Source organism: Perissodus microlepis, chromosome 13 (genome assembly GCF_051167445.1).
Source record: "Perissodus microlepis isolate ML-2025 ecotype Zambia chromosome 13, ASM5116744v1, whole genome shotgun sequence".
NCBI classification, from domain to species: domain Eukaryota; kingdom Metazoa; phylum Chordata; class Actinopteri; order Cichliformes; family Cichlidae; genus Perissodus; species Perissodus microlepis.
In genome coordinates, this window is record NC_140473.1 from 5,616,573 (window position 1) to 5,635,375 (window position 18,803).

The 18,803-nt window shown below is 41.6% G+C and overlaps 3 protein-coding genes across 4 annotated transcripts in view; 1 reads left to right on the forward strand and 2 right to left on the reverse strand.

The window, feature by feature from the left end:
- Nucleotides 1-5,427, reverse strand: part of ttc7a (tetratricopeptide repeat domain 7A) — a 65,865-nt gene extending 60,438 nt beyond the window's left edge. Inside the window, exons 1-3 of the mRNA XM_084948006.1 lie at nucleotides 5,304-5,427; nucleotides 4,328-4,514; nucleotides 54-217 (exon numbers count right to left, since the gene is read on the reverse strand). Coding sequence (XP_084804132.1) covers nucleotides 54-217; nucleotides 4,328-4,514; nucleotides 5,304-5,360 — 408 coding nt within the window. The 5' untranslated portion in view covers nucleotides 5,361-5,427. The remainder of the gene's footprint in view (nucleotides 1-53; nucleotides 218-4,327; nucleotides 4,515-5,303) is intronic.
- Nucleotides 5,428-7,455: 2,028 nt separating this feature from the next.
- On the forward strand, nucleotides 7,456-11,486 carry mcfd2 (multiple coagulation factor deficiency 2, ER cargo receptor complex subunit). 2 transcript variants are annotated; one of them, XM_084947778.1, is made up of 4 exons: nucleotides 7,456-7,565; nucleotides 8,101-8,277; nucleotides 8,372-8,531; nucleotides 9,565-11,486. In XM_084947778.1, the coding sequence occupies exons 2-4, from the start codon at nucleotides 8,105-8,107 to the stop codon at nucleotides 9,694-9,696; spliced, it is 465 nt and encodes a 154-aa protein (XP_084803904.1). In that variant the 5' UTR covers nucleotides 7,456-7,565; nucleotides 8,101-8,104; the 3' UTR covers nucleotides 9,697-11,486. The 2 variants fall into 2 exon arrangements, with proteins under 2 accessions (XP_084803904.1, XP_084803905.1); XM_084947779.1 differs by having other exon boundaries at nucleotides 7,457-7,565; nucleotides 8,104-8,277.
- Nucleotides 11,487-13,275: 1,789 nt separating this feature from the next.
- On the reverse strand, nucleotides 13,276-15,976 carry prop1 (PROP paired-like homeobox 1). Its single transcript, XM_084947780.1, has 3 exons — nucleotides 15,501-15,976; nucleotides 14,324-14,553; nucleotides 13,276-13,854 (listed from the first exon to the last, which is right to left on the reverse strand). The coding sequence occupies exons 1-3, from the start codon at nucleotides 15,592-15,594 to the stop codon at nucleotides 13,483-13,485; spliced, it is 696 nt and encodes a 231-aa protein (XP_084803906.1). The 5' UTR covers nucleotides 15,595-15,976; the 3' UTR covers nucleotides 13,276-13,482.
- Nucleotides 15,977-18,803: the final 2,827 nt, after the last annotated feature.

The following is an 18,803-nucleotide window of genomic DNA, read 5'->3' on the forward strand; positions in this document are numbered from 1 at the left end:
AGCAGAGCAAAGTCTAAAACTCAGATATCAGAAGTAAGTTAGATGAGACTAACTGTTAGACGGCCTCGGCTAAGGATGGTATTGAGGAGTCTTTTGGCCTTGCACAGTTTGGGCTGGGTTTTGTCCACCAAAGGTTTGGACCTGCGTAGCAGATCCATGTTTTCCAGCACGCACTCCTCCAGCAGCGCCTCGGCCATCAGCAGCGTCCCGTAATCATCTAAAGGAGGGGGGGCGGCATCGAAAAAGTTCACAGTGAGCGGAGTATGCTGAAGGTCTGAGCTAAAGGTCACAGGTCATTTGTTTCTGTAGCCAAAGCAAACCTCCCTCAGTCCATTTAAAACAGCAATTCCCAGGGAGAGCAGTTCAAACATGCCTGAGTCCTTAAGTCTGTTTAGAAACTACAGTTTCCATTTCTCCTAATATTTTTCCTAAAGAACTTTAATCTCGGTATCAGCAGATAAACACTCCCATCCACCTACAGCGAATTAAAGTTTACATGTGTAGTAAAACAACCCGCTTCAGATGGAGCCTTGCACTCAGTTACAGTCCAGTAGTAAACCTCAGTGTCTGTGTACACACACACTCGATTAAAGCTTTCCTGTTTGGCTTTTTCACTGTGCGTATGTGTGTTTACCACTGCCAGCTCTGCGCGCAGTGTTTATGCCCTGATATACTTGACATATTTGCAAGTTTGGTTTATCAGCACAGTCAAGGCTGAAGATATCTGCGAGGGGAAGGTGGGGGCTAAACACCAGGACGTGTCTCAGCCCGTGGCCACATTAGGAGCAATGTAATAACTGCACCGTCAAGTTGGAGCCTAGACTTTGGCAAGAATCGGTGTTGTAAGGACTGAGATAAAAAACAAAAACATTCTGGTTTCACTTCAAGACTTATCAAGTAGAAAGATCAAATTTACTCTGGAGTTTGCTCACACTCGGTTCTCTTGAATATCATCATTGCTCTGATTATCTGATTTTCTCTATTTTCATTTTAGGAGCAGCCTTATCATTTCCTACTAATCACCTCCCCTTTAGTCAACAATTTCCTTGGATTTCAATAAACATTTGAACCTCCTGTGAATAGGATCAAAGCGTTTCTTGCTATTACTGATGAGCTTTTCTTTGTTTGAAGTGTAAGTAATAATGCTGGTTTCAATATTTTTATAGTAGCACATGGATCTCTTTATGAAAGAGGTCACTCATAGTGATAAACACAAAGAAAGTTAGCTTTTTTAGTTCTAATTCCCGGATGTTTTCAACCCATTGCTCGTTCTTTTATGAGAAACTCGCAGCATTGATTTGGCCTCTTCTGTTCCTACTTTGTCCCTGTCAGACATCTCCCTCTGGGAGCCAGCATTCATTCTTGTTTTTATTTTATTTTTATTTTATTTTATTTTTTGCTTAAAAAAAGGAAAAAAAGAAGCTCATTCAAGATTGTTTGAAACATTGAAGTTGCTTCAAATATATTTTCAAACTAAATTACTTTTTTCATTGTGTTTTAGTGGAGGTAGTTGCAAATTATCAAACACTACTGGTTAGCGAATGGTTAGCCCTGTAGCTAGATATGCTAATATATGAAGATTATAAACTCAGGGTTTGCAGGGAGATAAAGTACAGCAACTAGCCAGTTAGTTAATGTTAACATTAAGTGGAGGTAGTTGCAAATTATCAAACACTACTGGTTAGCTAATGGTTAGCCCTGTAGCTAGATATGCTAATATATGAAGATTATAAACTCAGGGTTTGCAGGGAGATAAAGTACAGCAACTAGCTAGCCAGTTAGTTAATGTTAACATTAAGTGGAGGTGCAAATTTTCAAACACTGCTGGTTAGCTAATGGTTAGCCCTGTAAACAGATATGCTAATAATATGCTAAGAGTGATTTAAGGCAGATAAAGTATAGCAACTAGCTTACTAATCAGTTAAAGTAGTAGAGCATTTGATTGCTTAGTAGCCAAATAACCCCTTTAGAAGTCAGTGCAGACCAAAATGGACTAAACAGATAGCACGCACTGCACTAACATTAAGGTGGACAGAAACACCACTCTAAATGTTTGCTAAGATGTTAGCTGTGCAGAAGTGCCTTCCACTCTGGTATGTCTGAAGGCCACCTGTTTTGTAAAACAACTTGTGTTCCTCTAAGCTAAACATCTGTGGGTAAACAGCTTTCTAATTTGACCTGAGTACACACTTTCCAGCTTAGTTTATAAGATCCAACATCCCTTTCCTCATCACACCCAGAATTTTTAAACCAAAACTGTAATGGTGAAAATGCTAATATTGAAGATTCAAAATGAGACTTCAGAAGCCTCACATCCATGACCATGTCCAAAGGTAGCCACGCCCACCTGCCAAAAGTTTTGTTTCTGCTGGCCACAAAATGAGATTGCTGGTTTTAAAGACCATTCACCAAAACTACTGGATATCTTCTGCACAATATACACACATGACATAGAGACATGTTACAAGGGAAGAAGTGCACTGGCTGCAGTGCCTTTGTTGAGAAGTAAAAAGGTATGTTGTAAAAAAACGCTGACTGAAAACATTTTAAAAGCTTCTGTAATTAACTAAACCAGTCAAAGCGATGTTAAGAGAAAACGGCTATGCTGTCCAAGACATGTGCTGCAGCAATATTAATTGAAAAAGAAATAAAGATGGCTTTACTCTTGCATAATACCACTCTGAAGTACAAGATTTTGCATCAAGTCAGTAAAATGTCCAGTCTGCCCTGAGTCTAACATGACTCATTCCAGCATTGTTCAAGCTAGTGCTAGCTCAACATTTCTGCAGACACTGTGTTACTATGAGGTCTGTTTTAGTAGCTGAAGAACACAGATTTTTTTTTGATTAAGGAAGAAATTGACATTTTTAAATTGAGATTGAAACATTAGATTAGTTAGAAGCAACATTTCAATGCTCTAATATGAAATAATTTCAGATGTACACAGATGAATATAATGCTACACTACAACTTTCTGGTAAAATGGAGACACCTTGTGGTGAAAGCTTTTATTACATTTATAAAGGGTTTTTACAAAAAGTAGCTTTAAGGATACGTGTGATACCTGTGGGGAATAAAATGAATGGTCACATAATTTTTTTAAATTCACGAATAAAAATGAATAAATAAATACATTTATTACACAGTAGAATATACTGTACTTCCCGTATTTTACTAAAAGCTCCAAATCTTCGTCTGCCTTACACACCTTATCCAAGTAGCTATCCTAAAAGATATCTGCTGTTTTTAAGTAGTGCATTACCCCATCTGTCCTTTCTGTTTGAGTGAGATAAAATCAGACTGTTACATCTTCCTCACAACATCACCTACAGCAAACTCCCCAAAGAAAAACATTTGAAACTTGAACGCAGAGTACACCACCTATTACTGCTTTTTTACAGTTTTACAGTTGGTTGGAAGTTTAACAGCTTATTTCTTTACTTGAAACAAAGTTCCTCTATCTCTAATCTAAAAAGAAAAACCTTTCCACACACAGTCCCTGACAGATCAGCTACAGTGTGAGTCATGCATGCTCACAGCAATACCACATTAATTTAACACATGAGCGCGTGTGCGAGCAAGGAGAAACTGCTGGTCTGCACTATCAGCCAGGACCTCAGCCCATATTTACTCTGCTAAGGTGAGGGTTGGAGGCAGGTGCATTAGTGAGCTACCAAATGAATGCTTTATGAGGCACAGAAACAATATGCGTGTTTGCATTTCTTTGAGCACGTGTACAGTGTCAAGTGATTTCAAGGGTAGAGGCGGGCAGCTAATAACCTGTTGGAAAAATCTTGTTTTGCATGCAGGCAATACTGCTCATCTTGCACCCAGAAGGCCACCCAGTTCCTTTAATTATTTATATACCCTTTCAGTGTGTCTACTGTAAACTTTCATTGAGGCCATCCTACTGCCCTGTGTGACCCTCTCTGCACATCACATTTATTGCTGTAATATCAACGCTTGAATAGATTTGCTTAGAAAAACTTCAACAAGGGGAAGCCAGTGTTGAGAGATCAAGGTCCAACCTGTGCGCAAAAAACACTGCAAACAATGTCCATGCTTGATCAACACTCAGTGAGTGTTTTGTGCAAATCATTAGAACTAAAGCTGGTGGATATTGCTACAAATCCTCAGTACTTTTAATTGTTTAAGAGAATTTCTTACCGCTTCCCCCCTGGAAGCAGCTTCCCGAAACTTAAAAAACTTTTTTTTTTTTTTTTTTTTTTTACAGTGTACAGATCAATGAACAGTTAAAAAACAGCCAGGAAGTGACAACAGCCACCTGAACTTAAAAAAACCCAGGTGCATACCACCATCAACTCACCGTCTTCGTGGATCCGCGCAGCCTGCATCTGCTCAACTATCGCCGGCATCTTGTCCCATTGGCACTCGGCCCGGTAGCGCTCCAGCTCCGCTTCCAGCCGGGCCTGAGTGAAGGAGATCCGGGATGCCATCGCCGCTCTGTCCCGATGGTGACTGTACTCCCCGGACACGATGGGAGTAACTGCAGACTAGGACCAGGAGAAATAAATGTGTAATCACAGAGTGCGGAGGGAGGCTGGTGGAGGGTGGAGGGTGGGGTGTGGGTTATTACGGGCACAGAAAGTCAACAGCAGCAAAGTCCAGAGAAATACATGCAGGCGTTAACATGGGTTTAATTGCTGTTACATTACACATCTGTTGGAAGCCCCAAGGACCCGCACACTCTGTTTGTGCAGGAATTATTGCTCGTGTTTATTATAACATTCACATTCTTGCTTTTCTGTCTAAAGCTTTTTCCCCCCTCAACTTCAAATGAGTGTGGCATTTGGAGAGGACTTGATCTGTAGCTGTTTGAAGGGAAGGAAGTCCTCTTAAAACCCATGTCCCTAATCTCTTGCCGTCAACACTTTAACTGGATCAGGTAGAGCTTAAGAAACAGCAATGCAAAGAATGCTGCAGCAAAGTGGGCAACCCAGCCGAGGCAGGATATACAGTACAGATACATATTGTGGGTTGTTTTTTTTTAATAGTGTTCATTTAATAAATGAGTGAAAAACAAAATCTGTTGTAAATCTTGGTTCACTGACGCGGGATCAGTACATCTGACAGCTATTGCGCTGTGAGGTGTAATTGCGCTTTATCAAGCTCAAGCTCAGGAATGTGATGTAAAATACAGTTCAACTAAATGGGGGGCGCTGGGGGGAATCACATAGTGAGCATTTACCCATGAAACCACAGCACAGGGTGCACATACAGAGGAAACGAGGGTCACTGACTACTCAGGATCTATCAGCTACTTTATGACATTAAAATAAAACCTCAAGCCTCCTGAACAGAGACTTAGCTGCTTCATTTTCTCTCTGGAAAGTTGACATTTGCTTGACATAAACGACGCACGTCCCTCTTGTCGTGTCCACCACCCTGTGCAGTGCGGTGCTGACAGACCTCACAGCTGAGCGGCCACGCCCCCTGCTGACGTAGAGAAAGGCTCAACTCAAAGTGACCCGATAAGATAGGTCCGCCACCAGGGGCGTGGCTTCGTTTGAGCATACAAAAAGGGGAAAAGAGGGACTCTTTAAGTGGAGGTGTGTATGTGTGTGTTCATGGAATTTATACCTTTATGGTAGGAATACTTTTACATATGTAAATATCTGGAACATATCATTGGATTCTCCAGGCCTCTCTGAACCCTGGTGGGAATTTTCGCCAACCCCAAATTCTAGAGTGGCTCCATGGTTTGGTGGGTCACACAATTTGATGTCAAGTTTGCTGGTTCTATTCAAGGAAGAGACAGACAAAGAAAAGCCCAACATCAGAGGGTCACAAGCTAGTGTATACTCCTTCAGCTGGTGTTGTGCCAAAAAAGAGAGTGTGTTTTTTATGTGTAACGTATTTTATTATGTTGGTAAAAAAGACTGTAGTCAACAGGATTTATGGAGGGGTTATATATGGAAAGGAAAGAAATGACATGTTTTGCTGGTATCTTTATGATCCAGCCTCATTGTAATTACATTATGTTCAATCTAGTGCTTTTTGGCCACTTAAAATATCTCTTGAGAGCTATTACATTATATTTGTTGCAATTTCTGCTGCCCTCTTGGCCATATTACTCTTTAGAAAATACATTTTTAATGTTGATGTGTCTTTTTAGCTGGATAAAGCAATAGTATATAAAACTCACTTTGCCAAAAACTGATTGCTGCTTTTATCTTCTGGTAAGAAAAGTTGCTTGTGGTTTAAAATGACTTTATATGATTCTTGACATAACCCTATTTGACAGGTCATTTATAAGAGTTTAAATACTGGAAATCACCTTTTTCTTGGCACAACACCAGTCCTTAGCTGGCAAAGGTTGTGTCAGGAAGTGAAACAATGTGGATCTTTTTCCCATGGTGACCCCCGCATGCACATAAGCACAACAGGAGTGGAATTGACGCTGTGCTGTGAGATGAGATGTGAAAAACACCCAACATTAGAGAAAATATGCCTGCCTCTGTGACAGGAAATCTTTACTGAGTTTTTTTTTTTAAATCCATCTATCGTTTAATGTTTTATTAGGGAAGACAACACTGACACATACAGTCGGGGGGGGGGGGGGGGGGGGGGGGGAAGACGTCCTTACTGATTCTGAGGAACTAAAGAGATTCAAGACTAAACTGGAGATGTTTGGCCAAAAGCAAACACAGGATAAGAGCACAAACACCTCATAGTGTCATGCACAGTGGTGACGGTTTGGATCAAAGTCCAGATTGAAACTTAATTGAAAGGCTGTGCTGGGACCTTGAGAGAGCTGTGCATAAACGAATGCAACCAAAGCCCAATGAACCAAATTCTTGATGCATGTTCAATCATCCAGGTAAATCCCAAAAGGTTGGAACTGACCTCACAGCTCTTCGTTCATTCAGTGGTCTGGTTTTAGTCATTGTGCAAATGTACTCTTTATAAGATTGGGGAAACCTGCAGTCAGCTGAGACTGAAGAAGTCACTTGGATGAGTGACGAAACGTTTCTCCCACTGAAAACGCTACGTCCAGATGAACAGAATCAACTTTTTGGGGCCAAAATTCCTCCACGATGATGAGAGAGGCTTGTAAAGTCATACAAAAACTAAAAGTTTACAAAAAACCTTCAAGTTATTACCGCTAAAGGTGATTCAACAGCACGTCTGTCGCGTGAATTCGTAAATTCTGTCAAATGATCAAAACGCTAGTTCGTGAAAACGGAAAGCACTAGAAATATATAAAATTATTCTATACGGAATATTCTATAAGATTTAGTTTGAGCTTATTAATGTATAGCAATTGTACACGAATCTTACTGTAACCCACAACAAAATAATAAAACTAATTTTAGCTTTAGACAGAGAAAGACGAAGAATTCAGAATAACGTGGAGGGAATCATCTTGCCCCAGTTGAGCGCTCTCGGATAGCTGCAGCCAATCACAATGAGCTGTCGTGTCAAAGTGAAGCTACGGAAAGCCGCTCAGTCCGAGAAAGCTCGGATTGATCATTAAAGCCAGCAAACTACGCACAACTGCACAACTGTTCGCGGATACAGGTGAAGATAGAAATTATTTAAACGTAAGTACATATATATATTTTTATTTTTTTTACCAGTTACACCAAGTCATGACCCATGAAATTATGTTATTTCAGCGTAGCCCTGAGATGCAGCTTGTTGCTGTATTTATCTTATAATGGCTCTCAAGCTAACGGTCATACATTCCTCTTTTAATGTGGCTGTTTAACTGAGTTAGCATAGCAGTGTAATCTCACAGTTTACTGCAGAAACATCCCTATTAGTGCGGTCCATGTAATTATGCACTGTGTGTGTCTGTGGTGTTTTTTGTTAAAATGGGCCATAAACACATGGTGCTTATTTGTAGCACCTTGCTGTTGTCTTATAGAGCCAGATATCAAACTTATAAAACAGGTGTGAATGTAGTCTGATCAGGAGAAACATGTTAATTCGTAAGAAGGACACTCAAATGTGTTGCTGGATGTAAGTGAGGTGCTAAACTGAGGACATTTGAGTAGTAAGAAGGTGATGTCCAACATAGATATTCAAGAGCTGTGTTCCTGAACTTGCTGACTGTCAGTCTTTGCCTTTCCGCAGCAGAATGAGGAGCAGCAGGTGTAGTGTGCAGTGGGGGGGTGTGCTCCTCTTTTTGTCCTGCTGTTTTCTGTGCGCTCACGCTCAGATGAACCCAGACCACCACCACCATCAGCAGCAGATCGTAGAAAGTGCAGCCAGCCAACATCGCCTGGATAGAAACATGGTTCAAGACAAAGAGTGAGTGGCATGGCCGTGCACGACTCAGGACGAGGTGAACTTTGGGTTCTGTCTAATCAGTAGCTGTGTTTGTTTGTTGTTCCTCTGGTGGCAGCCACATCATGGAGCATTTAGAGGGCGTCATAGACAAACCAGAGAAAGACATGACGCCCCAGGAGCTCCAGCTGCACTATTTCAAAATGCACGATTACGATGGGAACAACCTGCTGGACGGGCTGGAGCTTGCAACAGCAATCTCACATGTACACAGAGAGGTGAGAATTCATGTGTGAGCACGTTTTTTTGTCATAGTTGGCATTAAAAGGATACATAACGGTTACTTTCCCACTTTCTCATACCCTTCTTATTGTGGGATGGGACTGAGACATTTAAATGCTTTGTGTTTCAGAAAGTTGGGACAGGGGCATGTTTACCTATCTTTTAGCAGCACTCTGTAAATGTTAGCTTTGCTCTAGTTTTTTTTTTTTGATATAGAATATTAACATGTCTGCAGTTCAGGGTCTCTTCTTATCATAATATTTTTAAATTTGTTTCATAACGCACCAGATGTTTCAGTGGGTGACAGGTCAGTACTGCAGGCGGTCTTTAAGCTCCAGGACTTCTTTATATGGGAGTCATGCTGTTGGAATATTTGCACAGTGTGTTAGGAATTGTCTTGCACAAATAAGGTCTTCTCACCAAAGGCACAACTTGCCACCAAGTTGTGCCTTTGGCCTTCACAGACACCACCATGGATGCTGGTGTTTGACCCGTGTGCTGACAGAAACACTAATAATTTAAAAAAAGGAGAGATTTAAATTTCAACTTAAATAGACTCAGAGGAGGCAGCTTCTCTGTGTCTGTTTTTAATGCAATACACACTGAGGGTTCAAAGGTCACAGCTAATCAGTACAGATTTTTGGCCTTGTCCCTTGTGCACCGAGACTTCTCTGAATCTTTTGTTGACGCTGTCTCCTATTAAGCCCGTTACTAGCTTTAATTAGCTGGTAGGTTTTGAGCCTCATCTTTGTTATCCCGCTAACTTTTTAAATGTTCAGGAAGGTGTCAGGAAGGGTGTGTGGGACAAAATCGGTGACAATGCGGATCCATCACTCCTTAGGAAACAAAGAATTCATGCAACGTGACACCAAAGCGATTAAAAAAAAACAGTTTTGTTAGCTGACACGTTTTCTGCTCCTTTATTTCTGTTGCTGTGATTAAAAATATTGTTGTGACACATTTTCGCCTCACGATTCCTGCGCACAGAAAGGTCCAATCGTTTTCACTGCTCTGCTCGTCTCTGTTTAGGAGAGAGGAGAGAGCAGCCAGCCAATGAAAGAGGAGGAACTCATTGCTCTCATCGATGACGTTCTGAAGGACGATGACAAAAACAATGACGGCTACATAGATTACGCAGAGTTCGCCAAATCGCTGGAGTAGAGCGTCTTTCTGTTGCTTCCCGTCCACGACGACAGCAAGGAATCAGCAGAGAGGCTGGAGGGTGAGCGTACCTGCAGCCAAAACTGAGAAGCCGCACAACTTTTTAGAGGACCGTCTTTGATTTCTTTCTTATAGATTATCGGTCAGGAGTATCGATCGTTCGTGAAACTTCTGACGGATGATTTTTCCAAGCTGAATCAGCAGTAATCTGATAAATGACAAAAAGGGTGGAACACAGGATGCCCTTTGTTTCAGTTTCAGTCTGGTGGAGTCTTCCACTTCATTAGGACCTTTTTTTTTGTGTGTGTGTGTGTGTGTGTGTGTGTGTGTGTGTAGATGCCATTTCAAAGGGCCAGTTCACCTAAATTGGTATTTTTCTAGTTAATCCTTAGCAGTATACTTTCAGATCTGAATCCCCCGTTTTTTGGAGCTGCATATGTGCAGCTGGGGAGTTTTAAGGCCGCCTCATTCACACACAGGCCCTGAACGACTGAAGGAGCAGTACTCCGAGTGTGTGGATTAAAAAAACAAAGGAACAGGAAGTGATTAAGGTACAACAAGCAGGTGGTTAACCGCCTGTAACTTCCGGTTTCCACAGTGAAGCTTGGACTTCACTATATTCTGAATACTGTATTCTAAGCAAAGCTGCCTTTGATTTTGGGTGAACTGATCCTTGACATGTACAAAAGCTTGGGTAGAGTGTTTTCTTTTAGTGGTGCTACACTTTGATTCTCTCTGGCAGCACAACAGTCTGTAAATAGAGTGTTCTCACATTAAAGGGGACCTGTTCTACTCATTTCCAGTTCTATATTTTTATTCTGGGACTTTTGAGAGTAGCTTTGTGTTATACAGAGTTCAGAATATGCCTTATTGATCTTTGATTGGCCACTGCACAACCACATTAAGGATATCTGTTCTCATCGACATCATACTGAAAATAAAAAAAGGTAAATGGAGCGTTTAGATCAATCTGAAACCTGAGCTTTACTTTAATATACAGCCAAGAACATCCAACACTGTAAAAGTGTATTTATATGACATGATGGGTCCCCTTTATGTGAAGTAGCTCTGCTTCAGACGGACACACTCATTTACAAGCACGCTCATGCTGAACACAGCGGGCCAAATGGTTCCTCCTGTCAATCTGTTTAATTTGCTGTTTGTGTGAGGATGGTTCCCATGACAACAGAAAGTGACCTTGACTTGATCACGCGCACAGTCCGTATGTTTGATGTGAAGCCCGAGGCTGCAGGTTACAGTAGCAGAAATACCGTCTGTGTTTCAGTTGTGACACCTTCCCACTGTCGTCTTGGTGATGATTAAAACGACAAAAAAATGAGCCGGCGTGATAATCGCAGAGTCAGCAGGAGCTCGACGCACACCTGTCCTCGCAGAGTGAATGTAAAGCAGCGGCGTGTTGCAGATTCTTCATCACTGGATAAGCTAGACTAAACGCACACTGCCGTTAGTTTTTAAAGCGGACTCTGTTTTACGGGCCTTCAGGAAAGGACTTGAACACAACACATTTGCTTCAGACTTTAGCTGCCTTTAAAACAGACGTGTGTATAATATGTCAGGTTAGGTCTGTTCAATTCATCTGTGATTTCTTCTGAAGTAGTTTTATTTTTTTGCCACACGTTGATGACTTCTCTATATTTTTGCCATCTAGTATTAACTCTTCGGTCAACTCAGGTTTTTCTGAGTGCAAATATTTAAAAAGCATAACAGATGCGACTGTGTTGTCTCTGTAATGTGAAATATTAAAAGAAGACTGTATTCTGCACACCTTTTTCATGTGGTGCTGTCTGTGTTATTTGTTGTTGGTCACTTTTGGAAAAAGCAGATATGATAGAAGGATCGCCCTCTGCTGACCACTAGAAAGAATGCAGCTTGAAAGTGTTGTGCATTGGCTTCAATTATCAGATCCAGAAGGTATGTCCACAGTTTCTATGTAGGACATAATTATAATTATATCAGGACATAAAACGATTTATATAGACATACTGCGGGAACTCCACCTCCTTTAAGGGGACAACAAGCACGTCTTCATATCCTAAATAAATATTACATTTCATGTCAAAGCTGCAGGGGCAGCAAGGCTATTAAGGATTTGTGCGTGTGTGTGTGTGTGTCTACACACACATCTTTGTGAGGACAGAAAATTGGCATGCTACTATACTTGTGGGGACCAACAGTCACTTATGGGGACAAAGTGCCCATCCACATGAGTTTGAAAACATTTTTTAGGCTCAAAATGTGGTTTTAGTGTTAAAGTTAGGTTATGGTTAGGTTTAGGCTGAGGGTTAGGGTTAGGCATTCATTTTTGATGGTTGGGGTAAGCGGCTGGGGCAGGGGTGGGCAACTCCAGGCCTCGAGGGCCGGTGTCCTGCAGGTTTTAGATCTCACCCTGGGTCAGTACACCTGAATCAAATGATTAGTTCGTGATCAGGCCTCTGGAGAACTACAAGACATGTTATGGGGGTAATTTAGCCATTTGAATCAGCTGTGTTGGATCAAGGACACATCTAAAACCTGCAGGACACCGGCCCTCGGGGCCTGAAGTTGCCCACCCCTGGGCTAGGGAAAGCATTATGCCAATGAGATATTCTCACAGGGGTCTCAAACTCTAGTCCTCGAGGGCCGGTGTCCTGCAACTTTTCCATGTGTCCCTGTTGCAACACACATGAATACAATTAGTAAGTCATTAGCAAGAGTATAGAACTTGACTGCATGCTGAAGTGGCAACCACTAACTCTACTTAAGTAAAATTAGGTAAATGTAAGTGTTTGGAAAAATGTACTTCTAAAAGTACTTTTATTGCACCATGTTCATTCACTCATGAGCTGCTGTAACATGAATCAAATGGCTGAACTGCCACCTCAGCATGCAGTCAAATTCTGTAGAGTCTTGCTAATGAATTGTATTCATGTGTGTTGCAACAGGGACACATGGAAAAGTTGCAGGACACCAGCCCTCGAGGACTGGAGTTTGAGACCCCTGCACTAAGATATGAAAACCAGTGTGTGTTTGTGGTCTACTAACACATACTGTATTTGCTAATAATGGAAATTGTTTAGATGTAATGATGTAGAAACCCACCTCCCAAAAAGGTGGGAAACAACAGAATGCAGTGATTTGCAAATCTCATGAACCATCATTGTTGCATTCACCATAGTTTTAAACTCCATCCATCCTCTTCCACTTATCCCAGCTGTCACAGGGTGAGAAGTCTATCACAAGGCTAACACAGAGAGACAGACAACCATTTACGCCTATGGGTAATTTAGAATCACCTAACCCCACTAACTGTGTGTATTTAAACTGTGGGAAGAAGCCAGATTACCTGAATTTGTCAAATTCAAACAGGGATTTGAAAATCATTGCATTCTGTTTCTATTTACATTTCATTTAACGTCCCAACTTTACGTTGTAGTAATGTTACCTGTAGGTGTATTAGGGAACTATGAAAGCCGTGACATGAAGCTGAAAGGTTTATACAATTAAAAACAAATTCTAGTGTGTGCTCCTTGAGCTAACCTTTTTTTGCAAAGTAAAAAAAAAGTATCCTTAATGTTCAAAGAACCTTTTAATGCATTTCTATAAATCCAGTAGACATCAGTCGTTTCCAGCCAAGGGACTGGGGAAGCTCGGGTGTGGCTAAGAAGATACATTTTATTTTACAGACTAGCTGGAAAATTCAGCAGTGAGAGAGCAAACAGGATGTGTGTAACTGTGAAGATGAAAAAGAGGCTTCTTAGTATTCTGTGTGGAAACATCTGGTGCTTCTTAGCTCCAGTGAGAGGTGGGATCCAGAGGCGGCATGGAGGTGAGCGAGAACATGGGCGAGGTGAGGTTGCTCCTCAGCGAGCCGTACCAGTCATCATGCTGCCGCTGGGAGGTTGGCTGAGTGGAAGCGCCGGGACATGGGCACTGGCTACCTGGCCCCGGGTGGCGGGTGTATGCCCCTGAGGGCAACATGGAAGAGAGGCGAGGGATGTGGGGCAGGGGCTGGGGGTAGTACTGCCGAGACATGCCGGACGGCTGAATGTGCACGCCTCCCAGAAGCGCCCTGTGGCCTGGCATCACTCCCACTGGGAGAACCTTCTGCGAGGCCCTCTCCTGCTTACGCTGTTTGGCTCTCCTGTTCTGAAACCACACCTGCTGAGACAAGGATGGGTTAGTCGAGGCTTTTACATACAAAGCATGGTGGGTTCAGCAACAAATAGGGCCACCACTGAATTAGACTGAACCAAATCAGGATCATTGATCAGAATGTTGCACGCAGCATTCCTGCAACACAACTTTGGGACAAAAATCTGAAGCATTCATCCAACAATGATACGCCACAGAGGTCAGGGTCCCTTATATTTGTAACTGTCCCAGGTCCTCCCAAAGCAAAAGGTATCAGTGATTTAGTGAGATACAGAATGAACAAAAAGAGCTGAAGTAGAGGTGGGTTGCAAAGTGGCTTGCAGATGTAGACCAGCTCTTTTGTTGAACTGTTTTATTAGCAGTTTTGAGCATTTGTGCCTAAAACACCCCGCCCTGTTTCTTTTTTTAGAGTTGCACACCCCAACTCCTAAAAAGCCAGAGTTGTCAGAGAGATCTAACATGAAGACCATCCCACCTGTATGCGAGCCTCATTGAGTTTAGTGATTCGAGCCAGCTCCTCTCTGTAGTAGATGTCAGGATACTGATTTTGTCCAAACGCCACTTCCAGCTGCTCCAGCTGTTTGTGGCTGAAGGTGGTGCGGTGGCGTCTTCTGGCTGGGGAGGGGTATGCTCTGCTCCGTCTATTGAATCCTACAGCCACGGAGGTCTCGCACAATGTCCCCTTCCTCACCGACTCTCCTATATCTGTTTTCAGGAGCGAGAAAAGAAAAGGGGAAGGGGTTGCGTGGATCCTTTTTTTTTTTTTTTTTTTGGGAAAAATTCCCCAGGTCTTATTTCTTCACTTCCTCAACATGACACAAAAAATGCGGCCTTAACTGAAAAAGCAGCAATTCACCAATGACTGTCTCAAAAAAAGGAGGGATTACCCGACTTTCTGGTTCCCACTGGCATCAGGCAACCTGAGAGCCAGAGAGCTTTAGCTGGCAAACACAAGCTCGTGAGAAACAGACACCAGAAACTGGAGGATTTGTCCAAGATTATTACCACAATCACCAGCAAAGGGACTCATCTCCTTAAAATGAGTTGACTTGGTCTGCTGGTGTCAGATGACATTATAAAACAGCTGGATGTCGAATGGCAGAGGCAATTATTATGATTACATGAGCAAACTTGGTAACTTGCGGGGGGGAGGGGATCGTGTCAGGAAGGGCAACCAGCGGGGGGGAAAAATCTGCCAAATCAAACATGCGGAGCTACCCCGCTGTGAAAATCAGAGAAGCTGAAAGTAGGGAGGTTTTATATAACAGTTTATTTTTCCAAAGCTTTAAACTTTTATATCGTGTGTTCATCACTTTCCAACACTACTATACTCTGTTTATTAAAGAGTACGAGACCAACAAAGCATCGCAGCTGATTAAATAATCTATCAATGGTAAACATAGAAAATACTGCCTTAAAAGCTAAGAAGGTAATCCAAAGGTTGCAAAGTAAACCAAATCAGCAGGATGACAGTATAATAAAGGGAATTAACATAACACCACTTCTTTACATAAAGTGGTTTTGCTAATTCTTTATAACAAAGCTGACAATATACAATGTGCGACTCGTGTGTCAATAAAATTAGAACTAATTTAATGTAGATGCTGTGGAAGAACACAAGAACGGGGTCATTAGGATGTGGTTTGACTCACCTGCACTGGAGCTGACAGTAGTCATGTCGGAGTAAAGATCCGTGCTGTCCTGGTGGATCCTCACACTCTCTCCCGCTACCTTCACCTGGGCCATCACTTCACTTCTGATCCCCCCTCACACAGACGCAGCTACACTTAAAGTCACATGTCCCACCCATCTGTTTTACCTTCACCTGTGTTGGTGGGCCGGTTGAGTGAAAGGCACCGTATGTTTCTGCTGGTCCAGCACAGAAACCAACGGTTGTGTTCTAGCAGCTTCATGCTCATCTACAGTTTTGCAGTGCACCATTGCAAAGACTTGAATATATGCAAAGAAAGTTGAACGTAAAGAATGCACATTTCAGTAGAAAGCGGCAAGAAATGTATCATATGTAGAGAGGATATAAAATAAAAACTTGAATATATGGATAAAATTGTCAACATATGCAAAAGAACATGAATATATGGGATGAAAGTTGAGGATTTAGAATAACAACTTGACTACATGACAAGACATTAAGTCTTTAGCAAAAAAGTTGAACATATAAAAATAAAAACCTTAAATATACAGAATGAAAGTTTAATATTTGGAATGAACTATCAATATATACAAAAACCCCTGAATTTATGGGAAGAAAACTGAAAATATGTGAAAGATGAATATATAGACCCAAATCTGGGAAGTAATGTAAAATCCAAACTTCAAATATGTTGAATGAAAGTTGAACATGTGGAATAAAAACTTGAATATATGCAAAAAAAAATCGAATAAAAGCTGAAAATATAGAAAAGTGTATATGCAAAAAAAAAGCTGAAGCTATATGAAATAAATATACTGAGTGAAAGTTGAACATGTGGAATAAAAACTTGAATATGTGGGCTAAAGAGATGAATATCTTTGCTCTATGTGACCACCAGGTGGCACTGTTCTGTCAGGTTGAGGCAAAGATTGAACATGAATTATAAACATTTTTTCATATGGATGAAAGAGCACCCCGTCAGCTGGATTAACTCAGCTGAACTCCAGCGTAACCTCCCGGGACCCTCAGCTGCTCTCAGAAATTCCCATGATGCTAAACTGAGTCCAGGCCCAGTGTAGAGGAATGGCCCTGATACCAGGAAGAGACCCACTAATGTCCCACTCAGCACTGAGTCATGACAGGGCAGCAAGAAGACAGCTCACATAGTTGGAGAGCAGCAGCTGGCTTTTTATCAGCGCGAGACGGCCATTCATCACGCACTATATTTGTTGAACAATGCTATTTGCTTGTACATGTGCGCCGTATATACATATCCACTGGCTGTACGTGTTAAGTAGCTTATGCAAGAGGCCCTATTAGACTACACATTTACATTAGGAGTACATTCTAAGTAGGCCCTCTCCTTGTGTAATATTATAAGATGCCATTTGGCCTGAGCCATATGTGCAATTCCCAAGAACCAATAAATCAAAAGTTCAAATGCTGGACTCTACATGTGTGTGATACAGCAGATCGTAGTCCTGCCTGGGACCAGGATCCCTGCCAGGAAAGTCTAACAGACAACGTAGAGTGATTGAATGGCTCACTGTATAAGCCTGCCTGCATGATCGTCTGAACCAACTTTTCCTTGAGAAAGTCCCTCGCCTTGTTCTGGGTTCTCAGCGTATTAACATATAATTTGATTCCTTGTGACATGCCGTCTGCCAGGGCCAAATCCTGTGTGTCCAGGAAGAGCTTCCATCCTGCCTGCATTATGTGTGTGTGTGTATTTGTGCATGCACATCTGCCAAGCCTCTTCAGAGCTCACATGTTTCCTGTTCCAGACAACCCAGCCACAAACCCCTCCAGAAAAACCCCCAAGCCTGTCTGTGTGTTTTATTTGCAGTTGCACTTCCTTTTATCTTCTTAATAAATATAATTCCTTGAAATGTGGAAAACGTTCTTAAAATCCATCTTCTTCTTCTCTTTTTTTGTTTAAAGACAATGGAGAAAAATAAACTCCTGGGAGAGCATCCTTATCACAAACTCCAAGCCATATTTCAGAGAAAGGGGGAAGTTATCATACGTCTTCTTCTTCGTCCCAGATGCCGAGCTTCGCAAACTTCATTTAAGCCACTAAAAATAACTTTTAACCAGAAGTGGAACCAAAGGCTGGATGTGGAAATAAGCCAGCTTCTGCTGACAGGTTCCACATATCCAGTTAAAGCTGTTAATCTTGTGCTCACGGCTTGTTTATCCTGAGGCCAAAAATGTGAAACAGCTAACGCAGGTTTTACGTGAACAATGATAATACCGACCACTTACATGAACAAAAGCACTGCTTTAAAGAATCAGATGATGACACTCAAGTTCCTTCAAAAGAACTGCCTGTTAAAAAAATGTATTTCTTGTGCAGCTTTGTGCTGATCTTCCACTAACTTTTTTTTATTAAATAGCTTACCTTGCTTTAATGTAACATTGGCTGATTGTTAATTTCATTTGTGGTAACCTGGGGTTTAATGAACAAGCTCCAGACACAACATATTCTCTCTGTGTACAGTTCACTTGGATATTTTGTTGTTGTCTAATATTGACTGTCATCCTCTGGGATCTGTTACTTTATGTTTAGTGTTAAACAGCTAGTGAGTTTATCCGGGCACTCTGCAGCAGCTGAAATAACTGTAAGTGATACTTACATAGCACTTTTCTACTCTGAGCACTCCAAGGGTGTCAAGGTTTCCTCTCTAATTCAATTTGGTATTTCTGTTTTGTCGTCTGAAAAACAGGCTTAGAAAACCCAACAAAAACTGAAACGGCAATTCTTTGGAGTCTGTTTTAGCAAAGCAGAATACTGAATGAGTGGACTTTGGCTCTGACTGAGAAACATGTCAGAGACACAACGTCGCTCAGCATAACGGCTTCAGTCACAGAGTAACACTCTCTGCTTTACTGGCCATTTTCCTATGAGTGCAGAATTTACCACACAAATGACATTTTGTGTTTAGAAATCTGGCAATTGAGACCATAACACTATTTGCAAAATATTTACTGAGCTCATACATCAAGTAATAACTACGGCACAGATTTATAGAAAAGTCGCCCCCTGCTGACCATTAAAAGAATGCAGGTTTAAGGCCCGTCTAGCCTGGCTTTACTTTTCAGGTCCGTCCTTTATATACAGTCTCAAACTGTGATGGTGGGCTAAAAAATTTTTTTTAAAAAGCTTCATTATTCTTGAGCTTAAGTTCAAACCCAAACTGCAGATATCCTGAAAAGTCCACAAAAGCAGTGGATTGGAATAATAGGCGAGGATGATTCACTAGAAGGTGACAGTCTTGACAAATTGCAGATGATGTGTAACTGG

Bases quoted from the DNA above. Each gene is read 5' to 3' on its own strand.
- prop1 (XM_084947780.1), bottom strand. From the start codon at position 15,594: ATGGCCCAGGTGAAGGTAGCGGGAGAGAGTGTGAGGATCCACCAGGAC. The intron at 14,554-15,500 runs GTGAGTCAAACC...TCCTGAAAACAG, and splicing joins TACTGTCAGCTCCAGTGCAG to ATATAGGAGAGTCGGTGAGG. The intron at 13,855-14,323 runs GTGGGATGGTCT...TTGTCTCAGCAG, and splicing joins TCAATGAGGCTCGCATACAG to GTGTGGTTTCAGAACAGGAG.
- mcfd2 (XM_084947778.1), top strand. From the start codon at position 8,105: ATGAGGAGCAGCAGGTGTAGTGTGCAGTGGGGGGGTGTGCTCCTCTTT. The intron at 8,278-8,371 runs GTGAGTGGCATG...CTCTGGTGGCAG, and splicing joins AACATGGTTCAAGACAAAGA to CCACATCATGGAGCATTTAG. The intron at 8,532-9,564 runs GTGAGAATTCAT...GTCTCTGTTTAG, and splicing joins TCTCACATGTACACAGAGAG to GAGAGAGGAGAGAGCAGCCA.